Source organism: Colias croceus, chromosome 4, assembly GCF_905220415.1.
Source record: "Colias croceus chromosome 4, ilColCroc2.1".
Taxonomy (NCBI): domain Eukaryota; kingdom Metazoa; phylum Arthropoda; class Insecta; order Lepidoptera; family Pieridae; genus Colias; species Colias croceus.
In genome coordinates, this window is record NC_059540.1 from 10,175,015 (window position 1) to 10,201,825 (window position 26,811).

The 26,811-nt window shown below is 33.3% G+C and overlaps 2 protein-coding genes across 4 annotated transcripts in view; one reads left to right on the plus strand and one right to left on the minus strand.

Moving 5' to 3' along the window:
• Window positions 1-17,788, minus strand: LOC123690865 (integrin alpha-PS3-like). 3 transcript variants are annotated; one of them, XM_045634964.1, is made up of 27 exons: window positions 17,687-17,788; window positions 16,560-16,718; window positions 15,843-15,977; window positions 15,688-15,752; window positions 15,313-15,481; window positions 14,665-14,841; window positions 14,264-14,349; window positions 13,864-14,097; window positions 13,108-13,213; window positions 12,589-12,807; window positions 12,262-12,359; window positions 11,679-11,760; window positions 11,166-11,290; window positions 10,869-10,941; window positions 10,350-10,470; window positions 9,727-9,844; window positions 8,961-9,038; window positions 8,235-8,404; window positions 7,814-7,895; window positions 6,146-6,226; window positions 5,394-5,523; window positions 5,221-5,299; window positions 4,778-4,901; window positions 3,566-3,622; window positions 2,288-2,356; window positions 1,628-1,683; window positions 1-1,049 (listed from the first exon to the last, which is right to left on the minus strand). In XM_045634964.1, the coding sequence occupies exons 1-27, from the start codon at window positions 17,688-17,690 to the stop codon at window positions 1,034-1,036; spliced, it is 2,913 nt and encodes a 970-aa protein (XP_045490920.1). In that variant the 5' UTR covers window positions 17,691-17,788; the 3' UTR covers window positions 1-1,033. The 3 variants fall into 3 exon arrangements, with proteins under 3 accessions (XP_045490920.1, XP_045490919.1, XP_045490918.1); XM_045634963.1 differs by having other exon boundaries at window positions 1-1,053; XM_045634962.1 differs by lacking the exon at window positions 1,628-1,683 and having other exon boundaries at window positions 1-1,053.
• A 687-nt stretch (window positions 17,789-18,475) lies between these two features.
• LOC123690866 (integrin alpha-4-like) overlaps window positions 18,476-26,811 on the plus strand; it is a 33,622-nt gene continuing 25,286 nt past the window's right edge. The window contains exons 1-6 of the mRNA XM_045634965.1: window positions 18,476-18,568; window positions 19,126-19,264; window positions 21,016-21,113; window positions 21,503-21,570; window positions 21,701-21,752; window positions 24,482-24,592. Coding sequence (XP_045490921.1) covers window positions 18,544-18,568; window positions 19,126-19,264; window positions 21,016-21,113; window positions 21,503-21,570; window positions 21,701-21,752; window positions 24,482-24,592 — 493 coding nt within the window. The 5' untranslated portion in view covers window positions 18,476-18,543. The remainder of the gene's footprint in view (window positions 18,569-19,125; window positions 19,265-21,015; window positions 21,114-21,502; window positions 21,571-21,700; window positions 21,753-24,481; window positions 24,593-26,811) is intronic.

Sequence of the window (26,811 nt, forward strand, 5' to 3'; positions counted from 1 at the left end):
TAGATTGTATTAAGTTTTTATTTTTATATTAGGTATCATAAAATAAATCTTACTAAAAGTACAGTATAATAAGCTTAAGTTAAAATAATACTGAGTCAAAATATGACCAAGACATGATGCTGTAAAATTTTCACAACCTGACCATTTTATTTATTTATTTATTTTACTCTTTAATACAACTAAACAGACTTACATACTAGAACATACAAAAATAAAAGCAGGGAACAGTTTAGTGTATTTGGCGGCCTTATCACTTAGTAGTGATCTCTTCCAGGCAACCAGGGCAGAAGGTAATCAGCTCAATTTTTTTTTTATGGTATAGGACAGCAAACGAGCAGACGCGTCGCCTGGTGTTAAGCGATACATGCCGCCCATAAGCATCCACTCCAATGGGAAGTGGATGTGTTGCTGTCCTCAAAGGGATTTTGAAGGAGTTAGGTAGAAGGGGCGAGGATGGGAGGGAATGAGGATAGGGAAGGAGAGGATGGGTAGGGGATGGGAAGGGATGTGGGCGTCCGGACCCCTCACTCACCGTACGGAACGCGACAGTAAACTGTCACTATGGCGCCGATATTCTGTGAGGGTGTGGTACCTTCCCCGGTGCGAGCGTGGCCCAATTCGTGCCGAAGCATGCTCGACCCCCACTTAAAAAAATTAAATTGTAAAGGTAGGTCGAGAGAAAAAGAAAACATTTTAGTACTTATAGGTATACAATATTACGCAAATATATTTTAATTGTTTTCTAGTTCTTGAATTAATGAATCTTCTTGAATATTTACATATCTAAAACAATGCGAAAGGACACAACCAATACAAAAAAATACCAGCCGAATTGAGAGCCTCCTCCTTTTTTTAAGTCGGTTAAACACGCACAAAATGCTGGCCTTATCGCTAAAACAGCGATCTCTTCCAGGTAACGTTAGGTTGAGGTTTTTGTCTGTATCTTGCAAATTATTGGTCTTCTTCAATGAGCGTGGCTTTATCTTGTGTTTCAGTCTGATTGAAATCCACCATCATATATTCTTCAACCGCTTCAATCACCGCAAACTCTGTCTAAAGAGAAAATAATTGTTAAAAAAATAAATATAGATAATGGATCAAAAAGGACACGCAAAAGCAATTTGAAAAGAGTCGGGAGTTACATACTTTCGGTAACAATTTTTATCTCACTGCAGAAGGAATGTTATAGCTTCTTTTACTATTAGTTCTGTGAAATAATGGAGGAACCTATTTCAATAATCATGCGTGTACATAATTCCAAATATAATATAATGTATAAGAATTATGTTTGTTTTAATAATCCAAAATCAGCACAACGTAAAAATTCCAGAAATCAGTCAGAATATCAAGTTTTTAAGCACTGTTGATATACAAGCATATAGGCAGCGTTTAATGATTACTTATTTTTGTGTGAGTTATTTTGAAATTAAACGCTTTTTAACGGTTTTAAAGTGTTCAAGAGGCAACCAGAAACTGGCATATGGAAATCGTAATAAACATAATTTCGCATATAATTTAGAGATAGTTGATATAGCTTTTAATACAATTAGAGTTATTAATTTTATTGTAATCAAGTACATAGTATTATTTTCATCCGCTATAAAGTATTTAATTTCAAAACACTTACACTTCGTCTGAATCTTCACGCATCGATTCTATTTTACTCTTGCGATCGGCTGCTTTCTGGAAAATATTGTTGAATAAATGCATATAAACAGAATATAATCTCCTTTTTATTTTTATTAAGATAAGATACATCGATACGCATACATGGTAACAATCAATCTCAAACTCAAACATTTATTTATTCGATGATTCGGTTTACGGTTTACTTAAGCGCTTTTGGAGATCCTACTAATATTATCTCTAAATGCGAAAGTATGTGAGGATGTGTGTGTGTGTGTGTGTGTGTGTGTTTGTTACTCTTTCACGCAAATACTACTGAACCGATTACAATGAAATTAAGCACACATATAGAGGGTAACTTGGATTTACACATAGGATAGGTTTTATCCCGGCAATCCCACGGGAACGGAAACTATGCGGGTTTTTCTTTGAAAACGCGGGCGAAGCCGCGGGCGGAAAGCTAGTAATATATATATAAAGAAATTATTAAAATCACACTCTATCTACATGTAGTATGTACATTGTAAAATGTTGCAGGTAAATTGTTTCAATAATTGTTAAAAATTATTACAATTCTACAACTAAACTGGCGAGCATAAAAATTTAGGCCACCCTTAAAATTTGATCCTGCGGATTGTTTATTTTAGTATCTGTAACTTACATCATCTCCGCTACTGTTAGTCTGCTGTGAATTTGAGGTACCGGCACTCTGAGGAGGAGGAGGTCTTTTCTGAAATTATTAAATAAACAAAAACAGTTAGTAGATAAATTAGTAGTTAGTAGATAAATTATCTATACTTAATATTATAAAGCTGAAGAGTTTGTTTGTTTGAACGCGCTAATCTCAGGAACTACTGGTCCGATTTGAAAAATTCTTTCGGTGTTAGATAGCCCATTTATCGAGGAGGTTATATATCATCACGCTGAGACCAACAGGAGCGAAGCAATGCGGGTGCAACCGCGGAGCAAAGCGTTATAGTAGGTATGTGACAACACTAGAATGGGCGAATTGAATTATTTGTGACCATTTTTTAATTGTTAACGCTTCCAATTCCAATCAATTCAATACCATTATAATTCGCAATAACTCAGCCCCCGGAATCACAGACACAATAGAAAATCTATTGTGTCGTGGTCGGATCGGGCCGCTCGGGGCTCAATGGGTTAAAACAAATTTGAATAAACCTTGTACATAAAATTCACGAGGTACAAATTTCGTCGAATCAGCGTGTAAGTAATAATGAGAGCTTCTCGAAATTTCTAGACGTAAAATTGCTTGATAATCCCAACTGATTGGTTTAATTAACGATTTGCACATATTAGTATTTGTTCTTCGTATGATGTGATTAAATTATTGAATGCTGCGTATCACATTATATAAGCGTCTTATTAATTTATATCTTCAACTTATTTGTAAGGAAATTAGGAAAATAACTATCATAAGAAATATTCACAAAATATTAGTTAGATTAGAGAAGGGGACTACTAGGTTCCTATTTTACTTTTAAAAATCAGCTTGGTATCTTCACGCGTTACTAAGGATCTTGACTCTTGACAGACAGATAGACGGACAACGAAGTGATCTTATAAGGGTTACATTTTTTCCTTTTTTGATTCGGAACTCTAATACAAGATAAAAATGACAAGAATATAATAATCTACAGAAATATGTAGATTGCTAGTAGTAAGCTAAGGTAAAAAGATTACTGATACAGATAATAATCTATACTATTTATAATATTATAAAGCTGAAGAGTTTGTTTGTTTGAACGCGCTAATCTCGGAAACTACTGGTCCGATTTGAAAAATTCTTTCGGTGTTAGATAGGTTTTTTATCGAGGAAGATAAATAATTATATCATCACGCTAAGACCAACAGGAGCGGAGCAATGCGAGTGAAACCGCGGAGCACAGCTAGTAATTAATAATAGATAACTTACAATACTCGCCCGTAAGTCGTTCAACTTCTTTTTGTTAGCTCTCTTGAAAAATCCAGCCTGAAAGTAAAATTTTAAATCATTGTAGTTGAAAAATACGGTTCATTTGAGGTTCGCTGTGCAAAATGTAGTAAGTAAGTAGGTAGGTAGGTACATTGTATAAACCTGAAATGTTTGTTTGTTTGAACGCCCTAATACCTACCAGGCATTTGAAAAAATATTTGTGTTAGATAGCCCAATTTTTAGGAAGACTATAGGTATAGGCTATTAAAGAATATCATCACGCTAAGACAAACAGGAGCAGAGCCACGCGGGTGAATCCGCGGGGCGCAGCTAGTTGTAGATAAAGATAAAACAAATATTATCAACGTCAAGATCACCATAGTCACAATATTACTATTAAATAAAGTTATATAATTTATGTACTTATTCCAGAATCTGTCTTTAGGTATTTTATAAAACGAGAAAATATTTTCAGAATCCACTGCGAAAATGCCTGTTTTCCTTCATTCGCAAGCATTTGGCCCGAGTGCATTTTCAGTGAACCCATGAATCGAATTGTAAGAATATTTATATAAAAGAATGTTTTAAATCACTTCACGAGCGATTTTATAACTTTTCAACTATATTTATTCATATTTGTATATAGATGAATAAACTGAACAAAATAACCTATTCATAAATTTTACATATATCTACTAAATATATCTTTTGTGTAATTTTATTTACTTTACTCTATTTAAATGCACTATAATAAAAAAACGAATTTTGTACATCACTACTATCTACGTTCATCGCTAGAACGAAATATGCGGGTCAAAATCCTATTACATTATCCCTTTTCTACCTTTCTTGTCAAGAAGCAAGTTTATTTTTGACAAAATTTACTACAAGGTTTGTACTCTAAAATAAAGATTTTCATTTGTACAATGTCGATCTTCTATGTTAAGTAAAAGGAGTGTTTTTACTTTATATATTATTATAGATCCAGTTTTTTACGTTACCCTTTATTTTCGATACCTTATTTAGGAAAATTTATTGTTAGTAAACAATAACTATACTTAATTATAAGTTAGTTAAAATAATTTTTCCTTAAATTTATATAAAAAAATACATCAAAATGGTTTCAGGAACTATTCCAAGAAACAAAATTGTATGTATTATCTCTTTATAAACTACATTAAACTGTCAATCTAGATTATAAAAATCACTTACCTTATACAGTCCAAAAATAACGACAATTAACAGCAAGGCAGCTAAAATACTGGCAATCAAAATTACAAGGTTTCTATTTTGGCCGAATGTTATGTCGTTCTGATAAAAAAGTGTTGTATTCAAACTGAAATTAAAAAAAAAGATTTAAAAATGGAACAGTCAAGAGGTGAATGAACTTTGTAGAAAAAAATGGTGCTTTGTTTTAATCTTCATTTTTATCATTCATAATTAATAATGCAATCTAAGTTTATGTTTTTTGAATTGTAATAATAATATATCCAACGATTTTATTTTAACTATATTACCTTATTACAGAAATGGTATCAATGGTGGATAGGATGGAAATGTCTGCGCCATAAGAAGGTAACAATTTAATAAATGTAATTTAGAGACTAAAGTTCTGAAGTATGTGTACCTATCTAGTAATATATTTGTGTACTTACGTTTTCGTTACAATATCTCCATTTAGCGACAATTTTAGTACAGTTTCGACAAATATGCGGTTGTTTTTAAAAAGGTTCACTGAAAATTAAAATTGCATTTAGCACAGATAATAAAACGACCTTATAAATATTTAAAAAAATAATGCAATCATATTATGTATATTGTTACTCACTTATATTTTTCTTCGGTATTTTTGTTGAAGCGACAATCTTAACATTGTTTTTTGGTTTTAAATCTAAAACGCAGCTGTATGAGAGATTCGTTTCGTTATCAAGCTCACAATGTATAGATCTAGAAATTATCTAGAAAAAAAGTTAGAGATTACTTAACAAAACCGTCTAGGAAAGACGTGATTTTTTTATGTGAACATAAATAAAAATAAAAAAACCGGTCAAGTGCGAGTCGGACTGGCGCACGAAGGGTTCCGTACTATGGGGGATCCTTAATATATATATATATATATATTTTAATTTTTAGTACATATTTGTTCTTATTTAATTTCAGCTTTCTAGCTATCACGGTTTATGAGATACAGCTTAGAGTATATACAGTTAGTATAAATACTCTAAGAGATACAGCCTGGAGACTGACAGACAGACAACGAAGTCTCAGTATAGGGTCCCGCTTTACCGTTTCGGTACGGAACCCTAAAAAGTAAAACAATCTTAATCTTCTATCTGTCAAGTGATACTATAATTTGATGATCCCACCCCATCGAATTCAATTGCCCACATATTGATCATACATACCTAATATTATCATTTTATTGCATTGGAATTGTACTGCCCAATCGTTTCGTCTTAGCCATTTGTATAATTATGACAATTCTATTTTAAAAGAAATCACATTTTCAGAGGCATTCGAGGCATTCTACACACATCTATTCAATTAAACCTTCTCAGTAAATAATATTGTTACACTTACCGTAAAATTGTCCATAAATATTGGGTTAACAGAGAATTGGGCGGTAACAGATTCCCACAACACTGAGCCATTGTTTGTTATCTGTGAGTGAAAAATGTATTATTATAAATCAAATAACATATCGTTTACGTATTCAAAGAGATTTCTGATGTGTATTTTTTCGTGAAGTATCGTTTCCTTAGAATTATACCATATTAAAGAGCACTTTGAAGATTTAAGGATTAGATATCTACGTTAAACACTTTTATAAATATTTTAAGTATTTCTTCATTTTAACCGACTTCATAAAGGTTGGAATTCTCAATTCCACTTTATTTCATATCTTTTTAGTTTTTGTGTTATGACCAATTTTGATTATTGAAGTGAAACTTCTTTTGGCGCGTTGAGAGTAGATAAAATTTCAAGGTAGCGTCATGGCAATACCGTCACGTCATGAAGTAAGGCCACGATTTTGGTATCTTTGAAGCTTGCCAAAGAAGTTTCACTTCTGACATATGTGCTCAGCTCCTTTATTTTAACCGACCTCATAAAAGTTGGAGTTCTCAATTCCACTTTATTATATTTCTTCTATTATAACCGAATTTGAAAGCTCTAATGTTCAGTTTTATTAAATCTAGATCTGCTGAGAGCTACAACTAATAACTACATGAACTTTAAATCTTTTAATTTACATAACATGAATAAGTACTGATAACCCTCCAATGAATAGGCACTCAGATAAACATTATGGTTCATTCCCCTCTTGAATCAGGCTTGTGTGAAATCCTTTATCCTTTTGTGAGGGTAAGATGCATTTCCATTCATCGAGTTCAAGTGGACACAACAATCTGCCTTTTGTTTGTCTTCACCTTATCCAAGGGGGTTTACAACATTGAGATAATATTGCTACGTATGGAGGAGACACCACGAACAAAATCTGTGCGCCATTTTTTTGCTCTAAGTTTTAAAACTTAGTTAAAGTTATTCCTTTGCACTTTTCCGTATTATTTGTATTATTTGTGCAATATCGTAACACACACGAAGGCATATTTTTATTAGGCGTTTCACTTTAAAACAAATAAAAAATGAGCGTGCAGTTAATCCATATGGCTTATGGTGAGCGGAACATAAGTGATGTAGGCGGTGTCGCCTCCATAATATGTATATCTCAATGGTTTAGTATTAATTCCAGTACGAGAACGTGATGAAGCTACATTATAGGTCATTTTTTTAAACTGGGGATTAATGCTTTAGGACATCATGGTTACTCTCCAGGGTCTTATAGTTTCGCTCATTCACACTCATGCTCATTCATCATCCTGTATTCTAGCTATAAAGAGGTGGACTCAGTATTTTTAGTTCAGTACTTTTCCTTACATTTAATTTAATTAAATGGGCTAAAATATTATCCTACTTTATATTATAAATGCGAAAGTTTGTGAGGATGTGTGTGTGTGTGTGTTTGTTACTCTTTCACGCAAATTCTACTAAACTAATTACAATGAAATTTAGCACACATATAGAGGGTAACTTGGATTAACACATAGAATAGGTTTTAGCCCGGAAATCCAACGGGAACGGGAAGTATGCAGGTTTCCCTTTGAAAACGCGGGCGAAGCCACGGGTGGAAATCTAGTCATTGATAATAATTATAAGTAGCTACAAAATATGTTTGATAGAATACCTTACCACATATAAAACTGAAGTTTCGATGTCAGTATCGTCGTCACTTTGTATTTTACTGGCTGTTATGTTTTGGTCTTGATACATTCTGTAAAGTCATAGAACTAAAATATAATTTATTTAAATGACACTTATATATTTATTCATTTTTTTATTATTTAAATTTTAAACTGTATTATTGAAGTGAAACTTTTTTAGGCGCGTTGAGAGTAAAATTTGAAGGTGTCGTCATGGCAATACCGTCACGTCATGGACTAAAGCGATGATTTCGGTATCTTTGAATCTTGCCAAATAAGTTTCTCTTCTGACACCTGTACTCGGCACACACGTTCTTATTTTATTATAACTAGACAAACTACCTAACCTACTACCTTTTTTTGTTATAATATTAGGTACTAAACAATTTGTTTTCTTCATTATTACTTACCCATCAACGATTATATCACTAGGATTAAGTTTATATTTTATTTCCTTGAAACTGCTAGATGTGGCATTGCTTCGTGACGAATCACATGTATTGAACAGCAATACTTCGATTTTCAGTTTGTCATCTTTGTTTGATAATGTGCTCATGTCCAAGATAATATCTAATAGACGCTGGAAGAATTATTTATTTATTAAATAAGTATTAATCTATATGATGAAAATTTTATCATTTACTGCACATATAAAGTTATATTGTTAATAAAACCAGGCAATTAGCCCATATAAAATACTAGTTAAGCCTCGCGTTTTCACCCGCGTGGCTCAGCTCCTGTTGGTCTTAGCGTGATAGTAATATATAGCCTTAAAGCCTTCCTTGATAAATGAGCTATCTAATACCAAAACTTTCAAATCGGACCAGTAGTTCCTGAGATAAACGCGTTCAATTAAACAAACTCTTCAGCTTTTGTAAAATTAAAGATATTTATTTTTGGTATCAAAATTTTATTATTTAATCTGACTTAAAACAGCACAGCGAGCGTGGTCATGGCCCGCCCCTCTCCTTTTGAGCTCATTTAAATAAAATGTATTAAAACCATCGAAAATAAGAATAAGAATAAGAATAAGAATAAGAATAAGAATAAGAAATCATTTATTTCAAAAATATATATAAAATAAAATTAATACTCATATGAATGCGGGGAAATTAATATTATTATAGTCAACTAACCTTTTCACGTCTGCCTAGATTAAAGAAATTACATTTGTACCACGAATCTTGAGGTTGATCACACTCTAATAATGTAACCTGAGAAAAATACATAATTATGGCCAAGGAAGCAATTAAGTTTAATAAATAGTTAAATCAATAATTTTAAATGTTTCCTGTGGTATTATAAATTGGGTTTATTTCAATGCACTAGGTAATTCTACTATTTCTATATTCGTTGTTAAAATAAATCCAAATAACGTTGTTATAATACTCTTGTATATCTTTATGCGTTTCTTAATTATTAGTCTAAGGAATTAGGAGATTATACCCATATCAGATTATTGCTTCGTTACGTCTATTAAAATAGAATTTCATTGTCTAATCCTATATTGTTTTTCTGGCAAGTTCTAAATAAAACAAAAACAGGTTAATAGCAACCAACTAGTTAAATCAACAGTTCATTTACAGCCTAGGCTTTTTATTAAACAGCGCTATTTTAAAGTAGCAGTAATTTCTGAGATAAACGCGTCCAACCAAAAAAACAAAAGCTTTTTATGACATAATCATTGTTAATGTTTATACTTTAGGTACCTGTTGTGCCAATCGGTTTAACGCGCGGATAAAGTCAATTTGACGTACCTACAAAAAATGGCGTAGATCGCGAGTCGTTTGGTGAAGAATTTTCTGGGCGAGAGGACGCACGTTGGTTACTATCTTGGTAGATAGAATGGTTTCTTGGGAAACCCTGTACAATACTAGTTATATTAGAAAAAAGATTACGTACGGGGGCACCAGAGACACGTATCCATGCGCAAGACCAATCCGAATTTGTCCCATCATTCCGTACTACAACTGTCATGACCTCTGTCGTTGATGACCCCAACACGTATTGCTCTTGTTGCCTATGGTTAAAAAATGGTTTTAGACAATGCTATCCAAGTATATGATATCTTAGGTTCAGACAAAAAAATCTTTATTTTGCAAAAAATTACGTATGCGTAACATATCTTGTATAAGTAGTTGTAACTGATTCAAAATTATTCTGTATTCCTACAAAGATTACACAGACATGACAAGCTTAACTTATAACTTTGATAGTTTTGGTTTTATGGCATTCAAGTGATTTATAAATATAAATTTATAAAGAATAGAAATAATTCCATCACAAGGCGGGTCTCGAACCCCTTAGAGTTTAGACACATAAAACTGAAAGAATAGAATAAATTCGATCGCTCTTGCGGGTCACGAGTGGCTGAGTTGGTGAAGCATCCGCCTCGGATTAGCGTGAAAGGATGCGGGTTCGATTACCTCCTCGTGAACGAATTTTTTCTATTCTTTATTAACTTATAATATGTATTAAATATGGAAGTACTTTCAACACGGACAAACAAAAAAAATTAAACTAACAGGCCAGACCAAGCGTAGACGATGGATAATTTAGGTTCACTGGCATTACTTATTCGTGTTATATCGAGAACGGTTTTCGTCTTGCTTTGCTCACTGAAACTCACCAATGCGCTGTCAAAAACTGAAAAAATATTAAAGAAAAAAATGAATTATGTAAATATTTTATTATTTCTAAACATGAAATAGAACGTGTTTTTTTATGATTAGATGGAAGGACGTTTAAAGACTACCCACATGTTACTGCATGGTTATAATTTATTACAAATTTTATCGTATTAATTTCAACTAACTACAATTAACAACTAACAAAAATATTCATAAAATAAGATCTAATTGCAAATTTTTATGTTAATTTTTATATGTCAGCTGAGGAAAGCATTTATTAACTTTTCAGCCTTGTTACAAATCGGTTCCACTTCTAACTACCCACAAATTTTTTGATCCTTGATTCAAATTAATTTTCATAAAAAATGAATTGATTGAATGCAAAAAACATGTCACCATTTTTTTAATATTTACCTTTCTTATGAAAAGTTGCTTCATCAATTTTAACTTCTGCTTGAAATTTAAAAAGTCCCGGTTGCTCGTCATACTGAAATATAAATCATTTTAGAACACACACCAAAATGGGTAAATAAAATGTTTAATTCCGTTAAAAAATCTTCAATTACAAAAAAAGTCTCACTAAATGTCTGTAAAAATATCGATTTATTGTATGTAGTTTTCAACAGTTATTATTTTACGTCACTTGAGATTGGAAAAATAAGAAAGATTGTTTTATAATTATTTCATATATCCAAAGAACTTTTGACTTACCAAAGTAACTGTTACGTCATTTATGAAAATAGTCTGATTGGAATTGGAGGATAGATTGATTACGAAGTCATCAGAATCAAAAGACTTAGCAGCATTCGCAGTTAGACTTACAGATTGTAGCAATTCTGAAAGTAGAATAATTATAAAGAAATAATACTTTCAAAAATAACTGAAACTAATCATCAACCTAGAGACACTTACAACTACAAGTGCTAAAATAAACGTATTTATATAAAAAAAAGTGTGACACTCGGGGACTGCCGCGGTAAAGCTTTTGCATGCTATGCCTTCAAGCCACACCTCCGAGCCCGTCGAGTGGGGAGCGTGAGGTTTTTTCGTTACGGAATTTCTCGATTCGGTCCCCGCGCTCAAGGCCCGCGATAGAAGCTATGCAATAGCTTAAAAAATACACAATAAATAAATAGGAGAAATATTTGTTTAGCCAATTACAACCGGTGGAACCTTTATTGAATACAAACGTGTTAATGATAACGAAATTATTCGAATACTCACTTGCTGTAATATTAACTCTTTTTGGGTATGTCACTCTCGTTTCCACACGGACGGTGAAATTTGTATCTAATTCGTGTATCGTCTGCAAAATAAATTTAAATCGTTTGAAAAATATGAATTTAGGTTCGTGTAAATAAAGAGATGTGTAGTGAGGATACGATTCGATCTTCAAAAACGGCACACTAACGTACACACGATTAGAAGTTAAAGTAAGATAGTATGATTAAATTATCGTGAGAAAAAGTAAGATTGCTAAGTAAATTGAAGCCATTTAGCCACATTAATTAGTCACTTCCAGAGCACTCATAATCTATTTATACCTTATAAATTTATAAAGAATAGAAAATTCGATCACGAGGCAAGACTCAAACCCACAGCCACTCGTGATCCACCAGAGCGATCGAATTTCTTCTATTCTTTCAGTATTTATGTGTCTAAAGGACACACCGCGCGCCGATTCGAGTCCCGCCTTGTGATCGAATTTGTTCTATTCTTTATAAATTTATATTTATAAAGCATTTGAATGCCATAAAACCAAAAATATCAAATTATCTATACCTTTATACTTATAATATTATCATACCTCTTTGCCCAAAAGTTTGGTGGAGACCGTCACAGTTATAAATGGAATACTTCGGTACAGGATGACACGTTCGCTCGTCGGACTTCCAATTGCTAGAGCTGAAAATCATTTAGGATTTAGATTAATACTACACAGATAGAAGAATTGCTAGAAGCATGACAAAATATTTAAGTTATAGGTACCTATGTATTTATTTTATAGAACTTCACATCGCATCGCACAGATTTCGTATTTTTCAAACCACAGTTACAAAATGAAAGTAAGTATATTATTCGTACTGAAAACATGTTTAATTCTGCTAAGATAATTTCTTATAAAAATACGAACCATTTGCTCCTTCTTTATTGAAGTCAGGTAATGCTTGGAGACTATATCCAAAATTGGTAAACCGATTGTTGCTAATTCTTTGGACGTATGTCAGTTCAGAGATGAATACTTTTTGAGAACTTCGATGTGTTTTCAAATACTTCTTGTGAATTTCATAACCCGATAGAACGTAAAGAACACCGTATCCATTTTTTTCGTATGGTGCGCTTATAAATATTTCTGAAAATGAAAATATATTTTACTACTTTTTTTGAATGTAGACTCCTTTGTATGCTTTCCAAGGCGTTTTTCAATTAATCCTAGACAATAAGACTTTTTAATACTAGCTGTGCCCCGCAGTTTAATCCGCATTGGTCCGTTCCATTTGGACTTGGGGTGATCATAATAAATAGTCTTCTTCGATAAATGGGCTATTAACCTGAAAGCGCTTACAAACAAACTCTTTAGCTTTAGCTGAGATGACTTTAATGAATTGTGGCACATTTCGTATCGTAAGAAGTACTAGAAAAATATAGTTACCTGGATAACTATCTTCGTTTAAATCAAGCGAGCTCACAGCTGTACCGAGACGGGAATTATCTTCATTTCCACAAATGCGGAGAGTTGCTTCTCTTTTTGATTTTGCCTAGAATAAACTTAATTTTTTAAAGTGAAACTTTTATTACATCGTCTCAAACTTTTTGGTCTGTGTAGCGCATGTCGCGTGTATCGCGGCTGCCGAGTAGGTATACCTACTCGGCACGCCGACATGCGCTACACAAAGCAGTGTTCGGAACCGTTCGAACAGTTTCACTTTTACCGTGGTTTCATAAAACCACACAACATTTTTTTTTATTGTATTATTTTTTATGCTATAAAATACTATTAATTCTATTGAAAGTTTGTAACTATGAATGTGAAGATTGGAAAATATTTATTATAGATACAAAAAAATCACATATACCAACTAACATGCAAACATGCATAAAGATGAAGTTCTGTACCCAACAGAATAATTATTTGTTTTTGATCCGATCGGCATATAGAATTCCTCTTTACTATACCACCACACTTACCACTTCTCTTTGATGTTATGACTTACCTTATCATCCCCAATATAAATATATATGTATATAGCATCAACTTCAAGGCTATTCGCTCAACAAGTTTTCCCAGGGTCACTGAAAACTAACCACTTTTCTTCGAAGTTAAGGCTTACCTTATCACTTCTTATATAATAAAGCACCGACCACTAGCTCTGAAAACTTACTACTTCTCTTGGAAGTTATGACTTACCTTATCACCTCCCACATAAATGTATATAGCCCCAACTTCAAGGCCATTCTCCCAGCATGGTTCTCCAGGGGCTCCAACTACCAGCTCTGAGAATTTATCACCAGTCATATCCACACTGTGAAGAGCAGCACCAAACATAGCTCCAACCACCCTGTTCTCGTATAATACGGCACGGGTCCCTTTTTGGAGTACTCTTAATTTTTGGGATTTTTTATCATACTGGAGGAATCCTACCTGTTAAAGATGTATGCTAATGTTAAGGATATAATTGATTGAAACTGTCAAAGATCAAGTTAAAATAAAAGTATAGCCATTCTTTGTATGTGTTTTTAAACAGAATGTAGGGGGAATATATTGCTATTAGTCTACGTCTAAAATTCTAAATTAAATCATTACTAACAGCCCCGGTCCGTTTATCCTTTTCCATGCTAAAGGCATATACTGTGGGAAAGTTACTGAAGTAGGTACCAGCCGCAAACGCACGTCCTGAAAAATAAAAATCCGATTTAGTATCAAAATTATGGATCAGAAAGAGGAAAGGAATGTAAGATTTCTTAAATTTAAATCAATATTTTTCGGCGAACAACCAGATTTGTAAAAAAATACTTTATGTTAATACATGTTAATACTAAATTAGGTATTGAAGTTTCTCCCCGATTAATAATACCCTCAAGATACAATAATCTAATCCGTGTCTTTCATTTACCTTCCAATTTTCTAGGTCGATTGGCGGTCCACAGCATTCTTTCTAGATTTATATAAAATATAAATACAACAAATACAATAATTAAAAAAGCTCACCTTTATACAAGTACTTAAGAAGACCAGCCACATCAAGCGGTACAATTTTTGCGTATGTATCCAAATTTGAAGCAGACATATAACTAATACTGCTGATCAAAGCTGGTTTGGCAATTATGATTAAATCATTTTCTTTGTCCACTAGAGTACTCCATCCAACACCCCCATATATGTCGTCTGAAAAGAAATTAAAAATGATGATAGATAACAATAACTTTAGATTGTCGTAAGCATCGTAAGCTTTAAGTAATAGTGTAAAATTATTTTATCTGTGCTACAAGGACATTTTGTTTTACTTTTCTCGTGTTCCTTTTATTAATAATCAAGTCACACGACTTTATAAATTCAAAATTATTAACTGTTGATAGAAACAATATAGAAAGTGAAGGTTATTTATTTTAAGGGTATATGTATAACGGCTATAGATTGGGGAGATTAACTTATTAAAAACAATTTTCTGACCCTTATTTCGTTTACTTTTTTAAAAACACTTTGAAAGACTTATTTGCCCATAAAAGGCCGGCAAAGCACTTGTAACACTTTAGTGTTACAAGTGTTTATTGGCGGTGGTGACCACTTAGCATCAGGTGGCCCACCTGCTCCTTTGCTTGCTCTGACATAAAAAAAAAAGAAATAGAAACATCTTACCAAATGTCGGTGGTATTTCGACATTTTCAAAGTCTCTCATCTCATACTGTTCAAGCATGCCCTTATACCTTCTAGAACTTTCATCTGATATAAAACACGTGCCAAAAGCACCATAGATGTGCATGTCATTGAGCGTTGTGACTTCTTTTGACCATAGAGGTGCACATGTCTGAAATAAAAACAGTATTTTTATGATTTTCATAAGTAATTAATGATTTTAGAATGTAGATGAGAAGCAAGTTTAAAGTTTTTTGATATCATGTAAATTACTTATGTAAATACTTAAGATTTATTTATTTTTTACTATAGCGATGCATTATTAAAAAAATACAAAAACGGGCAAAATATAAATAACAGTATTAAAATAGTACTTACAAAAACATACGAATCTGACACGGCCAATGATGCACCCAGACAAAAGTTCTGATCGGGACTTTGTTCTAAAACACAACATTAAAAAATATAAGACTACCTTCATTTTCTCAATTTTTTTTTAAAGTGTAAACGTAACTTTCAGTCACTTTACTTACCTCTGCTATAATTTTTCGCTAAAATGTCAATATTTATATCATTTTTTGAGCAAATAACTGAATTTTTGTGTACGCTCTCCTCGACAGGACAATTATAGACAGCGCCATTAATATCGGCATGTGGAGCACCGGTTACTAAAAATAAAAAATAATTATGATCTTTACAAAAAAATATTGTCTCATCTTGATTATCATGAAATAATGGTTTTCTGTAATGTACATCTTGATCAGTATATTATGATTGACCATTGCAGACTAAATTGTCAAAAGACGAATACATTGGTAAAACATGGAGTCGTTATTAGGGTACGATTATGAACAAAAGCCACACGGAAGCTTTTTATTGACATATGATTTTTTAGCAAGAGAGAGTGATCATTTTCAAATTTTTAACCGACTTCAAAAAAAGGAGGTTATCAATTCGGCCGGTATGTTTTTTTTTTTTATGTATGTACACCGATTACTCCGAGGTTTCTGAACCGATTTACGTGATTCTTTTTTTGTTCGATGCGGGATGGTGTCGAATTGGTCCCATAAAAATTTTATTCGGATAGGCCCAGTAGTTTTTATTTTATGAGCATTTTTGTCTGTAGGTATTTGTAAATTTTGCAAGTGCAAGTTTGAAGTCGGTTGTTTTTAACGCAGTTATCACTTGTTGTGTGTTATTAGAACATGTGGTATCATTAGTTTATAACAGAAAATCGATGAACGACTTACCTAACGCTCTGTTTTTCTCCAAATACGCAAGAGAAAATCCGAAGTCAAATGTTTTCTCGTGTTCAGGTGAGAACACTACATACGATGGCTCATGGAAGAAAAATGCTGAGATGCGTTGCAATCCTATTAATGTTAAAATATAGATGTATGGTGACAGCCCTAAAAAGCATAGAATTTGTCACATAGATTATTATTTATTGAATAGTGTAGTGTTATCATAAAAAAACACTTACTAATATCAACAAAATGCTGGTATGTTTTTTGGTTGCACTTTTCTGACTTAACCTAAATCTTATCCTAACATTGAAAATTATCGCTTTTATTCATCTTCAAATAACTTTCATCATCAATTTCATAGATTTTGTTTAAGATGTATAGAATACATACATACATACATACTTTATACATTGGGAAAATAACACTCGTTAGAAGTATAATTATATGTACATCGAATGTACATACCTAATTATATTCCTGCAATAACAAACAAGGACATCCAGATAGTTGTCAATTAATTAACTTTGAGTATTTACTCATTGGTTAAGTAAATATGGACAATAATAATTGAGATGGAACAAGACGATATAGGTACAACAAGAATTTGATATATAACGGATATATTGCAAAAATAAAATTCTAGAAAAATAGTTATGTAATTTAAAAATAGAAGCCACATTTAAAAAAAAATAGCTGCCTGTCAGTTGAAGTTATTGGAATAGATATTAATAAGATATAAATGTTCTATTAAGGGCTGATTTTTCAATCCTTGGTTAAAACTTATTCATCGAATAACGTATTAAACTACCATTTCAAAAATGTATTGTAATTGTCCGTATTTGTCAATTTACAGGCGACATTTTAATATGTTCGTGTAATACTTTATTGGACGGATAAATTTTAACCAAGGATTGAAAAATCGGCCCTAAATCATACGATAAAATTAAAAGAAAATGAAAAAAAAGCTTATAATCATGAAATTATTGTATGGTTACCGATCCCTGATAAGTGTTCACAGTATAATTAAATCAGAGGGATAATGAAAATTGAGTATAAGAGGGTCGGTTACATAAAAACATAGGTGAAGGTAATAAAAGCGTATTTAAAACAGAAATTGCACATATACTTACTCATAATAACTATATTTGTTTCTAAAAAATAGCTCAGGAAAATACAACACAATATTAAAGGCAACTGTTATATTTGAAATAGCAATGCAAAATAACATTTTATTAAATTTATTCCTCGTGTGACGTCATAGTTCAAGCATTTCAAAGTTGAATTAGGGAAGTTCAATTTAGAAAATATTTCTTCAAAGTCGATTAGTATTGAAAATTGGTCCTGAATATACAAATATAATTAATGTCACCGTAACATATTTAAAACTGTTAGATTTTATATAACTGGAGAGATTTCCAAATGGCAGTTTATAATATGCTACTGTTTAAAATGTCGGTATTTATGTGTGATGTATGTAAATAATTATAATAATATATTACGATATCTAATGTATATGTGTACTTCAACATTTAAAAAAGTTATACCTAACAATAATATTTCATGTACCTATAATACAAAATTTAGGCTACTTATGAAAAATTTTCCTATCCACATTGTATCCATAATAATAATTAGGGATAAAATATGTATATTATGAACATAAAAAGCAATTGATTTATTTAATTCTTTGCGGATTCTGTGCACAGAATTCTATAACGCTACTTGCATAGTATAAAAATATATATTTATACTATGATTTTTGTTTATTTTAAATATATACAAACCAAATATATTTAATGGAGATACCTACTTCCTCAATTCTAATATTAATAATTACTGCGGCATGAGAGCGATGTTTTAATTTTGTTAGGATTAGTTATCAATATTACAAGGAAAATACTAATTAAACTACAGTATTATTTCAAATCAACGTCAATGATTCCTCATACATCAATTATTTACGTGATGTGAAACATTTTGGACGCGTATGTATAGAAAAATGATGAAACTGAGTGAGTACTGTTTATTCTTATAAAAAAGGGAATAATTCTATTTCCTTTGTAACAAGTAGTACTTTGTTTTTAAATTAAGGCGCAAACAAAGGATTCGTTCCTTAGTAATGTTTAATAAAAGAGGTAGCTTTGAATTATAAAGGAAATAAGACTAAAAAGTCTGTCATTAAGTTCTATAAGGAAGAAAATTAAAAAATATTACTTTTAATGAACTATGAAAAGCGCGAAATGTTACGTATTTATAATATACAATATGTCACAGTCGGATTGTATAATCCGTCGTATTACATTACGGCTAGCTGTTTCCAAAAACAGGGCCGTTTTGTAATGCGGTGGTTCAACGATTAGCCGTATTGCTGAGGATTTACTTTTTCCAAAATTCTACAAAAAGACAGTCGCGAGCCGACGGAGCCCCACTTCGTGGGGCTCCTATTTCTGTGTAGTTTTAAAAACACGAACCTAACCTAACCCACCCCCTTATACAAACGAAAAATTTCTGATTACGAATTCTCGACATATTATTATCAAGCTTGTCATATTTATTTTATGTGTTTCAGATATAATTCTTCTAGCTACAATATCGATGGTTCATAGTTTCTACCACATTCCATCTATGAAACAGTTCAGTCCGCAAATACCATTGAAGGAAGATGCTCTTTTTGGATACAGCATCGCTTACCAAGCTTCTACCAAAAGGTAAAAATAAGGAATGTTATGTTTTATAGAATACTAGGTGTGTCCCGCGGTTTTACCCGCACAGCTCCGCTCCTCCGCATTGGTAATTAACATGATGATATGTGAGTCCGGGTAAGTCCGGACATGGGGTAAGAACGTAAACATCAAAAATTCGGCGAATACGAGCATATTTATTTACGAGGGCAAAATTCTGTACGACTTCATTTTGTTTTGCATCGACCTTCAGGTTCTGGGCGTCGCTCCGACGAGCCGCGCGCCTGTAAAGTGGATTTCAAAAAAAATCGTCAAATAATCATTTTAGAGCGTAAAAGATCGGATATATTTTTTTAATCGACCTTATGCTATATTCAATAGAAGTGCATTTAAAAGCATGTCCGAACTTACCCCGAAGAGTAATTATTTACCATAGTCATAAAAAAAGTAAGTGTTGTTTTTAAACGCCTTAAAATCAGAAACTGTTGAGTTTATAAGAATAAACTTATTGTAGAGCAAAGCGATGCTAAATGAATTGTCATTTACATCAGTTTTAAGTAGTAAATCTTGAACTAGTGCTGAGAAAATCGGGCTTTTGCTAGACTATTTCAATACGTCTAAAATCCGTCCGGTCTTACCCCGACTCACTATAATACAGCCTATACATTTCCTCGTTAAATTACACTGAAATAATATTTCAAATCGGACCAATTCCTGAGATTAGCGCGTTCAAACAAACAAACACACTCTTTAGCTTTATTATAGTAGTATAGAAGTATAGATTTTTTTACTTTTCCGATAGTTTTATAGACGTTGATTAATTATCTAGGGTGTTATTAATATTTATGGGCGCAATAATATTTTTGTTTGAATGTATTTAATCACCCGCATTACATAATTGCCGGAAAAATAAAAGAGGAATTAATTTTATGACCATACCAACGAGGTTACGGTATCGTACAAAGTACAATTATTGTAGATGCTTCTTGGGGAAGGTAAAAAATAGTCACAATTTAGCATGGTAGAGATAATTGCTTGAAGCAATACCTAAAGCCGCCCTTTGCATCAAATGTCCTGTTTGTGTGTGTGAAATTTGTATTTTATGTTTTGTATGCAATAAAGATTATAAAATAAATAAATAAATAGAGAAGACTGATTACAAAACGATATTTAAACCCATCAATCAATAGAATAAAATAATAAAAATAAAATTCAAATGAATTTTAATAACGTTATTGCACTCGCAAGGTTGTCATAATGTTTTTAATTTATACAGTGTCGTTTAAATTTTATAAATTTTGTCTTAAATATAACGATTAATGAAATTTGCAGATGTTAAATCACACCCCGGATACTCCATACAAAATTATCGTTTTGACAGTCATACTGTAGAGACTGCAAATGTGTGTGTTAACGCTTTATGGTTGGCACATTTGTGACTAGCGTAAAAAAAATTCGCGTTTTTCTGATGAAATACATCCGTAAACAGCACAATATCTAACCATTTTCTACGAAAAACGATAATCACAAATCCAAAATAATAAAATTGTCAATTTGATTAATGTTGTCAATCTTCGTTGCGTATCGTCCTTGCAGAAAAATGCGGACCATTTAGGCTGATCGTGCGGGGTGAGGTAAGTGTTTAATTTTGGCGGGAGGCGGAGAGTGTCCGTTCTGTAGCGTTTAGCTACTATCACAGTATTACAATAGTGCTACTATTATGTATTCTGTGGTTAAATGAAATAATTATTAAAATAAACAATAACATATTTTTTCAGGTGGTTTATAAGTGCTCCGAGAGCAGACCACATTGGAAAAGTCTTTACTATGGATGAAAATGGAAATATGACTAAAATCTCATTTGACATAGAAAACTGTAAGTACATACATATTTCAGATATTTTAAACTGCATTTGGCCTATTCTTCGTTATTATTTACTAGATTTCCGCCCGCGTTTTCAAAGAAAAACCCATATTGTTCCCGTTCCCGCTCCGTCCCGGGATAAAAAGTAGCCTATGTCTTGTTCTGGGTCTTCAGCTACCGACAGACCAAATTTTATTGTAATCGGTCCAGTAGTAATTGCGTAAAAGAGTAACAAACATTCATCCATTCATCCATCCATCCTGATAAACTTTCGCATTTATAATATTAGTAGGATTTCCGTAAAATCTATGTTAATTCTGTTCTCATTCTGTTTTGAGTCCACTTTGTTGTTTTCTTATTATATTTTATACGATTTTGTTCATTTGGTTGTTTATTTTTAGTGAACATATCTGCGAAACACAACCTCTGGCTTGGTGCGACTGTGAGGGCTACGAACGCTTTCTTTGTGGTAAATATATGTTTTGTATACAGAGTAATTATGCTTTCGTTTCGAAATAATTCTTCATAATGTATTTTATCTCTCTTAAAATATATTGTGATGTTGTTTCCGATTTTTCATAACATTAATAATTTTTCAGACATGCGCACCACGATATTGGGAAATGAAGTTTCCATCATGGAAAGATAAAGGTAAAGAAAGAAAAAGCTGTCAAGTTTTTTTCACTCTAAGGGTTCTTTTACACCAATAATATGCGAGTATGTGCAGCGAGGAATGTGTTTATTTGAACCAATCATATCGCTTCATTTAGTTTGAAGTTCGAACGAAGCGTTCAGCGTTTGAAGCGATACTATTGGTTCGCGAGACTACATTCCTCGCTACACCGCATCGCACATTATTGTTGGAAAAGCACCCTAAGGGCGGCCGTACACGGACCGCTTCAAGCAGTTGAGACCGACCGCTTGAACCCCGCCGTACACGTGACGGCTGGAGCCGTCGCGACCGCTTCAAGCTGTCAACTGCATGATGAAATTTCATCGTGCCGTTGACGGCTCGCGAGCGGTCGTGAGGCATACACTGACTGCTCGAGCCGTTGACTGCGCTAGAGCCGTCGACGGCTCCCTCCCCCCTGAAAATCAATGACTTGACTAGTCAAAAAAATCAACCGCTCGAGCGGTTGGTAGCGACGGCTCGAGCGGTCAACAACCGACGGCTCGAGCCTAAGAGCAATTAACCTATAGAGTACTTGTATCGAGCGTATACAATTTACATATATTTGTTTCTCTCTATCTAAAGAAAACGTCGTATGAAAGAATGAGACAGCTATAGACAACAAGCTACGTTTCAACATAGTCATGGCACCATTTTTACTATAGGTACGTATTTAGATAGATAGAAGGTGATAGTGATGGGATGTGCTTCAATCGATAAAATCGTGAATGTATTTTGCATTTACGGTTTCGTGAAATAATAAATAATAAAAAAACAAAACTTATAATTAATTTCAGTTGAATACATTATTTGTTTAATCCTACGTATATAATAAATGCGAAATTATGTGAGAAGGGATGTTACTCTTTCACTGCGGAACCGATTACAATGAAATTTTGTACATACACACATAGGTTAGGTTTTATCCCGGAAATCCCACGTGAACGGGAACTGTGCAGGATTTTCTTTAAAAACGCGGGCGGAAAGTTAGTACATTATAAAAGAAATTTTAAAACTTGAAATGTAATTTAAAATAAAGAAGGAAATGATGATAAAGTTAAAGGAGTGAGGAGAAAGGCACAGTCAGCATGAAGGAATCATGCAGCATTTTAACAAGTTAATAAAAGGACAGTCTTAATGAAAACATTTTCCTAACATCCTACTAATAAATCGAAAGTTTGTGAGGATGGATGTTTGTTACTCTTTCACGCGAATACTACTAAACCGATTACAATGAAATTTGGAAAAATTACTTTTGATCCCGTAAATCCAACAGGAATGGGAACTATGCGGGTTTTTCTTTGAAAACGCATGTATATTAAGTATGTATTTCAATAGTAGTTTCTCATCTATGAGAACTGTCATTTAATCAACCGTTTAATTTTCACATAGTTACACATTTAAAGTAGGTAACTTATGTGTAAAAAATTTCAAAATAAAAATTCACTCTCTTTAATCAAATGTATTTATTATCTACAGGAACAAAAAAAAACGTAAGCGTAAGATTGCACAATTCTTCTAGAGTATCCATCTTGATAACAAGTAGGCTCGAAATGCAGTGAACACAATATTGCAAATTGTGGCGGCGTCCAATCAACTCATGTCTCACGTTTTATACCCATTTTTTATTTAGCTCTGGAAATCTAAAACAAAATGAATTTATTAATAATCTGAAAGAGAAATTAATAAACAACAAACGAAAACTAAAACACATAGGGCAAATAAAACAACCACGTGGTATGTTTTATTTTCCTGCGGTAAAAAATTTACATCTATTATTTGCAACAACAACTACATATAAATCTGATTTATGAAACAAAATAAATAAATCAACGTTAATATGAAATAGATTTTTTGTCATAAATCGATAATATACGCTAGATGTGTTACAACACTACGGTGGTAAACAAAATGCCAAACGTGATATTATTGTGACGTTTTTTAAAAATTATTTCATTATTTTATATTCCACAACCCCATAAAGTGGGTAAATGTTACAGTTACAACATAAAATTACAAAAAAGCGCTTGATAAAACCTTCAAATAGGTTTAAAACATAAATATTTATCAATTTGCTGAAAATCACTTACCGATGGAAAGATATTTTTACATTGTTTTTATCCAAAACTCCCATTCGACTAGTGATAGCCGGTTGCTAAACATACAATAGTTATTTTAGCACACTGACAAATAAAAAGAAACACTGTACACTTTATATTTTCTAAATATTTCGTTATAAACACTTGACGCACTGAGCCCACCAGCTGGTTGGAAAACAAACTGACTGCCGGCGCGCTACGTTTGAAGACAGTGTAGATACTCTATCGCTATCTCAATCTGGCTTATGCTGTTATTGACTAAGAGTAAGTAGATTAGAAAATATGTATTTTGTTCTGTCTTAATATAAGAACTCTATAGGTTAATTGCTCTTAGGCTCGAGCAGTTGAAGCCGACCGCTCGAGCCGTCCGTGTACGTCGCTCAGCCGTTAACTGCTCGAGCTGCCCGTGTACGGCCGCTCTAACACTTAATATTTTATTATTATTGTTATTTGGGTCATGATTCGTAGTTACACTAAAACAAGATTTTTAAAATTTCATGAATTGCTTAGGTGGCCTTCCTAAATTAAAAATTCATACCTATTCTAAATTTTCTATAATTTTTTATTTCAAGAAGTGATATAAATAAATAAATAAATCTTCCAAAATATAGAGAGATCTATGGCCATATTGGGAATATGCTTCGTACAAGCTGTTAATGCTGATAAGCACATGTTGAAAAGTGTTCATAAAAGAGACAGAGCAACTTTTGGCAACAAATTTGGTACGTATTTTTGCCATATTATTCTATAATAAACAAACTTATATTAGTTTTATGGAATTTGGGTGGTATCTAAGATCTACAGAAGACAATCTAGGCATAGCAATGATCTGTATCCCATAAACTATATAATAGGAAATGGTCGCGCCAATATAAAAAATATACGTAAATATATTCTCGATATAAAAGTGGACTGTATTTAGATCAACGTGGTGTTAGCAAAGAGGGGAAAGACGGGAACACACGGCACATACCTCGTCGGAGGGAGTAGCGTCCAGAACACACGCCGCGCCACGCGGTCAGGGTCCTCCAGCTCGCGGCGGGCAAGAACGGGTCCAGTCCAACACTCCACACAAACACACACGCGGCGGTGAGCGCGACCAAGGGCCGGGGCACGGGATGCCCCGGGGGTGTTACAAAAGCACAATGCCTGATGATCTAGAGAGCCTCGTGGAAGCTCTCCGGCGGTGAGTCCCGATCCTCGCGAAAGATCGGAGAGAACTGCTGGCTGTCGTTCGTGACATAGGTAGGTCACGTGACGAGCGCTAAATAGCGCGCGATGATTGATTGTGCTCGTATGTAGGGAAGGATGAAGGAATACACCACAAATAATAAACATTTAATTTCTTCATTTACTATTTTAATTATATTGGCGTTACCATATCCACCCGCCCTAAATGGGTCACCATTTAAAACCAATCATAAGATACAGCGAAAAACTATGACTCTAGGATCGCATAATGCGCGCGGGTTAATAAAGTCCTAAGAGCCACGGCGGTAATATAAATAACAATTTCTATGGCTCCAGGAGCGCATAATGCGAGCGGGATAATAAAAAATCCTAAAAGTCACGGCGGAAAATATAACTAACAAATTCTATGACTCTAGGATCGCGTAATGCGAGCGGAGTATAAAAAATTCCTAAAGTCACGGCGGTATTATAAGTTATAACTAAGAAATTATAACGAAAGCGGTGCAAAAACTTAAAATTAAACTTAACTAACTGCGGTAATACATTAATGCGATATAACTATTGTCTTGGAAGCGGACATAAACGAACGACCGGGCGAAGGTAAGTTCCCTTGGCGGTTCTAACTGTGCAAAACGCGCGCGATGTCGTCCTTTGAAGGATGTACTTTCTCTACAACGGCTAAAGGCCAGGTTAGGGGCGGTGCATTATCATTTATCACAACCACGACCGTTCCAGGAGTAATAGGTGTGGAAGGCGTATTCCATTTCTGCCTAACCTGCAAACCGTATGCAAGAAGTTATAATTATTACCCATATCTGTATCCCACAAAATTCTTGCTGGGTAGTTTGGGTTATAACTCGCTGGAACTTCGTAGAAGTCTATCAACTGTTAAATTTGCTCTTAACGTTTTATACAATAAAATAGATTCTAATGATTTATTAGAAATGCTCTTACGGCTAAATGTGCCTGATAATTATACACGGGCTCGAAGCCACCAACTGTTAGCTGCTTGGCGCACACGCACGGTTCAACGCCAGCAGTCTCCGGTGCCTCGCATGCTTTCGCTGCTGAACTCAATCCTCAATTCTGCACCAGTATATGATTTGTTTGTGTCAGGGATGGGAATGATAGGTGAAGAATGTAAGAGGTACCTAGAACTAAGGTTATAGTGATAAGTTTAGAATTAAGTTTAATATATGTATGGTTTGGCGTATGCCGTAAATAAATAAATAAATAAATAAATAAATAAATAAACCGTGTAAGTATTCCATTCTCCAACGTTTCCAAAACGACTGAACTAACTTGTCCAGTAGCGAATGCCTATCAAGCAAACTGACGTGATCAGATTTGACTTGCGGCGCGGGTAATGCTAATAAGAGCGCGGTAATTAAAATAACACGAAACAAATTTGTTATAATATTATACATATATTTAATATGATAATAATCAATGATCATGATAATTATGTGATCATTGTGCGGTAATATCGCTGGATGCTTATGTGCATATTCCAGGGCGGTATCGCTTAGACGTCCAATGAGGATAAGTCTGTTGCGAGTAAAAGGCTTCAAGTGATTGAAAGCCTGCAAATAAAATTTATAATAGAGTATATTAGAATACTCCTCTGCAAAATATTTATTTTGCAGGGCGGGAATAATTTTATTTACAGCGAAATTAGGTTCCTCTACGGTCATCATAACACCGCGGCGGGATAACAATATAAGGAACCTATAAATATAAAATACACGAC

Excerpts from the sequence above, each read along its gene's own strand:
- LOC123690865 (XM_045634962.1), bottom strand. Across the intron at positions 8,405-8,960 it reads ATCTAGGCAGACGTGAAAAG|CGTCTATTAGATATTATCTT; the intron begins GTTAGTTGACTA and ends TAATTCTTCCAG. Across the intron at positions 4,902-5,220 it reads GGAGATATTGTAACGAAAAC|TTTGAATACAACACTTTTTT; the intron begins GTAAGTACACAA and ends TTTTAATTTCAG.